This window comes from Gopherus evgoodei, unplaced genomic scaffold (assembly GCF_007399415.2).
Source record: "Gopherus evgoodei ecotype Sinaloan lineage unplaced genomic scaffold, rGopEvg1_v1.p scaffold_61_arrow_ctg1, whole genome shotgun sequence".
In the NCBI taxonomy this organism is placed as follows: domain Eukaryota; kingdom Metazoa; phylum Chordata; order Testudines; family Testudinidae; genus Gopherus; species Gopherus evgoodei.
The window spans coordinates 41,011-47,115 of record NW_022060082.1 but is presented as its reverse complement, the minus strand read 5'-3'; the positions used below and the strand labels follow the sequence as shown (position 1 = coordinate 47,115).

The window sequence follows — 6,105 nt, the reverse complement described above, 5'->3', positions numbered from 1 at the left end:
CTCCCAGGATGAGCTGAACAGAAACGTCACTTCCATTTTTCCCACCCCAACCTAGCTAGGGATTGCATTTCCCAAATAATAGACAACATGCAACTGATTAGGAAGGAGATAGCTTCAGGAGCGACCTCTTGCAGAGCCTGGGCCAGAACTGCTTTGGGAGCCCAATGCATGGGTATTTTGCTGAGTTACAAATCATTTACTAGGGAATCTTCTTCCCAGACTTTTAGAAAAAAGATTGACCTAACCAACTGAACAACAAGGGGATTGGGATGGTGATGGGGAATAAGGGACTCCCTCTGACTTACCCTAACTACGTCTGTTGTTACAATGGGTGAAATGACATTTTTCCCTATCCCTGCCCTGTTCCTGCTCTTTGTTATAGTTCAATATATTTTAAATGTGGAAAATGATAATAAAAATATCTGCTCTCCAGCACAACCTGAAGCAACATCAGAGAACTGGGAATGAAACAATTTGTTCCCAAAGGGAGAACTCGATGACTAACAATGGCTTTGAAATGGGGGAACAGGATAACCGTGATTCTCAGGGTTAGTTTAGACTAGGAAAAGTGATGGAGTTTAGGTCAGGTCAAGGGGAAAGCTAATGCCAACCACTGCACTGGGGCTGCATCTGCACTACAACTTTTCACACCAAGATCACTAACTTGAGCAGCCAATGCCATGTACAGTCCTAGTGGATGGAAGGCACAGGTAGTTTTTGCTTCAGTGTACCTTGTTGGGATCAAACCTCTCTCCCTCACCTGGAGCTGATGAACATTCCTAGCTGGAGGGACACACACTCCTATGACTCAAAAGGAAAGGAGTTGATAGAAAAGATCATAGGACTGACCCCAAAGAAGGATGAGCTGCAAACGGCAGAAGGCAGCAACTTATCTGGTGGAGCTGAGAGACCACGGTGAAGATGGTGCAAAAATCACTATGTGGGAATTGACCAAAAAAAAAATTCATATTTGCTAACTCTAGTCAAGGGATTTATTACAATTCTCTCTCATGTGGATTTTCTGATGTCTAATGAGCCTTGAGCGCTGATTGAAGCTTTTTCCGCACTCAGAGCTTTTCCCGCACTCTCCCCCATGTGGATTCTCCTATGTGAGACAACGTTTGAGCTGTGCCTGAAGCTTTTCCCACACTCAGAGAACGTGTACGGTGTCTCCCCTGTGTGGATTGTCTGATGTCTGGTAAGCTGTGAGTGCTGACTAAAGCTTTTCCTGCACTCGGAGCATGTGTAGGGCTTCTCCCCTGTGTGGATTCTTTGATGTACGATGAGGCCTGAACGATTAAAGAAACATTTCCCACCCTCAGAGCATCCATAAGGTTTCTCACTTATGTGGATTTTCCTATGTCTGATAAGGTTTGAGCTCCAAGTGAAGCTTTTCCCACACTCAGAGCACGTGTAGGGCCTTTCTCCTGTGTGGATTCTTCGATGTGTGATAAGGTCTGAGCGGTGATAGAAGCTTTTCCCACTCAGCGCATGTGTAGGGCGTCTCTTCCGTGTGGATTGTCTGATGTCTGATAAGGTGTGAGCTCTGATTGAAGCTTTTCCCACACTCATGGCATGTGTAGCGTGTCCCTTCCAAGTTCATTCTGTCACTTGTTATAAGGTCTGAGAGGCTACTAATGGTTCCCTCTGGCCTCCCCCGAGTCTCACAGGCTTTTGTTTTTTCTGAGAGTGCATAACTCCTGGAAACATTCCCTTTGGATCTTCCTGATAAAGTTCCATGTGGTTCTCCTTGCTCAGCATCTTCCTGATGGGGTTTCTCCTCCTCATTCTTACTCACCATCCCATCACCTGATGGGAGACAGAGAGAATCCAGACATAGGTCACTACCTGCACCGGAAAGAAAGAAAATCTCAGAGAGAGGAATGGAAAAAGGGATGAACAATCCAAAATATGTGTGGGAGAGATCAAACCTATCAGGAGCTGACCTTCCCCAAAACCTTCCCCAGAGGAGAGAGGAAGGGATGAGTTTTGGTCTGCATCTCATGAGAACACTCAGGGGAAAGTAAGATCGGGGAACAACCTGCTGCCAGTTGTCAGTCAGAATAAGAGGGAAGCCATGAGTCACATCTGCCATTATGATTCCACATCTGCAGGGAACAATCTTGAACTTTGAGAGCTCACAGGGTCTTTGTAGGGCATTCCAAATGTTTCCTGAATTCCCACACAGTTGTTGAGTTGGTTTAACCAAGTCCTCACCTGCGTCGGCAGCTCTTGGAAGCACTTCTTTCTCAGAGCTCTGGAGGTCTGGTACCCACGGCTCTTCCCCTCGTTCCAGCTGTGAGATCACATCAGATTTGGAAACTGGAAACCCTACTGCAGGAAACGAAGTTCAGTGGAATTTGTGGGATACTTGTCACAAAGAACAGTCCATGGTTTTAACCCCCAGGTCATTGTTAAGCAGTAACATCCCAAGGCCAGCTTCCTTGGCTCAAAGTGGCAGGAGAGTTATTATGATTATAAATCATATTCATTACCTTAGTGCTAAGGAGCAAATAAAAGTGGGTCCCCATTGTGCTAGGACAAGTACAAACACAGAATAGTAGATGGCCCATTCCCTGAAGAATTTACAGTCTAAATATACAAGAAAGACACAGAATGGGGGAAGGTATAGAACTCACTATTAGAACAGACATATTCAGACCTGCCTGTAAAGTCTATAGTTTAAGAACTTAGGTGTATTTTTATCACTTAGCTACTTATAGGAGTATGAAAACAAAGAATCAAAATCACTGTCTGTATTTGTAAGGGCCTTCTCTTACCATGACAGTCTGAGGCCTTGTCCTTAGGCTAAGGCCTTTGGCTAAGAAGCAGGGACAGCCATAAGCTGGGAAGCAAAGGGACACATCCTCACATCCCAAACCAGTCACAGTGAACTAAGGTGCTATTGGGCTGTTAGGAAGATGATCCTGTCCTGATAGTGCCCATCACCACCAGATAAAGAAACAGATCTTAAGATGGTTAAAGAAAACTTAGTTTGAAAGCAGCCTGTTTGGCAAGAAATCACTTCTCAATGCTTGTGGTTGTGAAACCCTCATTTTTGTATTCTTTTATCTTTATGGCCACCACTTTTACAATGTTAATCAGTCTGACTCTCTAATTGTTTTTGTCCGCTGTATAATTAATTTTGCTCTGTGTAAGTTAATTAGGGTAGTGGGATACAATCGGTTAGAGAATTATGTTTCAATGTGTTAGGACTGGTTAATTAAATTTCAGTACAATGACTGGTTAAGCAAAGGTACGAGGTATGAGAATATTACTACATAAACTGAGTCAAACAGGAAGGGGAACAGGAACAGGGAACGGGGACACAGGGTAAATGCTCTGTAGTGTCAGAGAGGGAAAGAGGGACACAGGTTAAACGCTCTGTGGTGTCACAGCGGATAAGGGGGACACGCCGCCGAAGTCCCCAAGCCCCCTGAATCCTCTGGGCAGCCCTGGGTCACAGTCATTCCCTTGTCTCTGTCAGGTATTCCATTGATGTAGGGTACTCCCAGCCAGTCCTTAATGATCCATTCATAATACCCCATGACAGCTATGTGAGAAAACACCTCACGTCTCCTGCTCCTTCTAATCAGAGCAATACCAATCACAGCAGGAAACTGAACTGTGTATTGGCATCATACAAGTATCACCAAAATTCCCACCTCTATCTCACACACACTGCTCACAGTCCCTGGAAAGAAAGCAAAGCACAGGAACTGGACGTTAGTCCAGCAAACACAGTGGAGGACAAGCTGAAATCCTCACACACTGGTCAAAAAGGAGACGCATGTGGGTCCCTACCCAGAGAGAGGCGCTGGCTAGAGGCCTGATACCTGAAGGGCCATTCCTTGAGCACACCATGGAGACAGGTCAAAGGCTTAGCTACCCCAGAACTGTGACATCGCAAAAGCATATTGTGGAGCATTAGGAAATCTAGTGACTCAGGTGTAATGGGAGGGAGAATTAAACTCCCCCAGTGTGAGAAGAAGGCTGGGGAATTAAACGCTAACATTCAGGAGCAACAGCCTCTAATTCTTCTGGAAAAGGAGAATGTAAGAAACAAGAACTGGGCCATGCAACCTCAGGAGGGACAGGCTCAAAGATCCAAGGAGCCTGGAGGGAAGACAGCTTGTGGCTGCTGCAGATAGGGAGAGGGGGGAGAAGACTCTTTCTAAATTCTCACTCTTCCTGACCCCGACCTGATTTTATGATCGATGACCTAGTCTGACGTCTTGTGGGCAATTTTATACTCGCTAGAGGTAAGATGTCATGATCAGATTATTGCTTATTAGCTTAGAACATGTGTGGAGGGGCAAGGAGGTGAACATAAAGAAGTGGGTTATTAAGGGCAGGTAGACCCTACAGCCAGGACTGACGCTCTGAGATCGATCTGGCTGTGGTCGATTTAGTGATACGATTTAGTAAACGTAGCCTAAGCTTGCTACAGTTCAGGGCCTTATATTAAGTTGAGGCTTTGTGAGAGTGGTTATGCTGAAGTCAGGGGTTTACCTGAGGTTTGGGTAGGGATTCAGGGTTAAAGGTCTGGCATCCTCCAAAGCTCTAGATCCCCAAACCTCTCCTCCCTCCCAGTGACCCACCCAGCCCCCTTCCTGGGTGCCCTTCCTCCACACTCCCCTCTCCTTCTTCCCATTACTCGCAGCTGGCACCACCTCCCTGGGCCTTGGGAGTTTCTTGTGTTCCCTCCTCGTCTCTCTTTACCTCCTCCCTCCCTGCTGCCTGCTAGTATATGGAAGATAAGGAAAAAAAGGGGGACAAAAAAACTTGTTAAAACTTGGTTGATGAATAAAAGTATTGAGTTATTATTGCTCAGGTTCCTTAGAGACCCCACAGCTTCTAATAACCCAGGGGACAGAACTCCTTACCCAGCGAGGTCACCGTCTCATAGTTCTCCTGCATGACATCCCTGTAGAGGGCTCTCTGAACAGGGTCCAGCAGAGCCCATTCCTCCCTGGAGAAATACACAGCCACCTCCTCAAAAGTCACCGGCCCCTGAAAGAGAAGGAGTCCAACACTCAGTATCTGCTGTCCCACTCACAACCCCACTATTCACAGAATAGTAGCACATGGGAAATGGAAGCTCCAGGAGGCACATGTTAACAGAGTCCCACCTCACCTTGCTTACAGCAGCCAGGAGGCATCAGAGGGTAGAAAGAGAGAAACTTTGTGTCTCCCAGCTGGCAGACGGAGGTAGGGTCATCACATTTATCACACAGCTACTAGCCAGAGCTTAATATAGGAGATGGGGCTGTCTCTGGACCCTTCTAGTGGCTCCCTGGTAGGAATCCCAGCACTCTCCAAATAAAATATATGGAAGAAAGGGGAACTGAATAGTAAACAATAGAAGTTAGAAGGTCAGAATTGTAAAAAGTTGGCAAGGGAAGCTATCAGAAATCAATGATCAACCAATGAAAATAAGAAAGAAGTTTTTATAAGGACAAAATTAATCCTAACAATGGTAGTGGTAAATTACTAGATGGAAAAGGCAGAATTATCAACAATCATGCAGAAGAGGTAAAAGTGTTCAATAAATATTTCTCTCCTGGATTTGGAGACAAACAGATGATGTAACTCATATCATAAGAGGTTGACGCTGCCAGTCTTTCCATTCTAAAAGTAACTCACAAGGACATTAAACAGCAGCTAGTAAAGTCAGATGTGTTTAAATCAGTGGGTCCAGATAACTAGAGTTTTGAAAGTCCTGCTGGAGGAGCATAGTGGACTGTTAATGTTGATTTTAATTAGGACTTGGAACACTAAAAGTCAAGTAGAATTGAACCTTGCAAAGGGAATTAAAACCAATAGTAAAAGGTTCTATAGCCATATAAATAAGAAGAAAACAAAGAAAGAAGAAGTGGGACCGCTAAACACTGAGGATGGAAAGGAGGTTAAGGATAACCTGGGCATGGCCCAATATCTAAATAAATACTTTGCCTCAGTCTTTAATAAGGCTAATGGGGAGCTTAGGGGTAATGGAAGGATGACAAACGGGAATGAGGATATGGAGGTGGATATTACCACATCTGAGGTAGTAGCCATACTTGAACAGCTTAATGGGACAAAATCGGAGGGCCCAGACAATCT

General features: G+C 45.1%; 1 protein-coding gene across 1 annotated transcript; it reads right to left on the bottom strand.

The window, feature by feature from the left end:
• Nucleotides 1-955: 955 nt before the first annotated feature.
• LOC115643510 (zinc finger protein 3-like) lies at nucleotides 956-1,772 on the bottom strand. The gene is made up of 2 exons (XM_030547563.1): nucleotides 1,528-1,772; nucleotides 956-1,277 (listed from the first exon to the last, which is right to left on the bottom strand). Exons 1-2 carry the CDS (start codon nucleotides 1,601-1,603, stop codon nucleotides 1,009-1,011), a joined length of 345 nt encoding a protein of 114 aa, XP_030403423.1. The 5' UTR covers nucleotides 1,604-1,772; the 3' UTR covers nucleotides 956-1,008.
• Between the last annotated feature and the right edge of the window lie 4,333 nt (nucleotides 1,773-6,105).

What these genes read in the sequence shown, in the direction of transcription:
- LOC115643510 (XM_030547563.1), bottom strand. Translation starts at nt 1,603, where the DNA reads ATGAACTTGGAAGGGACACGCTACACATGCCATGAGTGTGGGAAAAGC. An exon ending in GAGCTCACACCTTATCAGAC is followed by an intron (nt 1,278 to 1,527) that starts ATCAGACAATCC and finishes GCCTCATCGTAC; the next exon opens with ATCAAAGAATCCACACAGGG.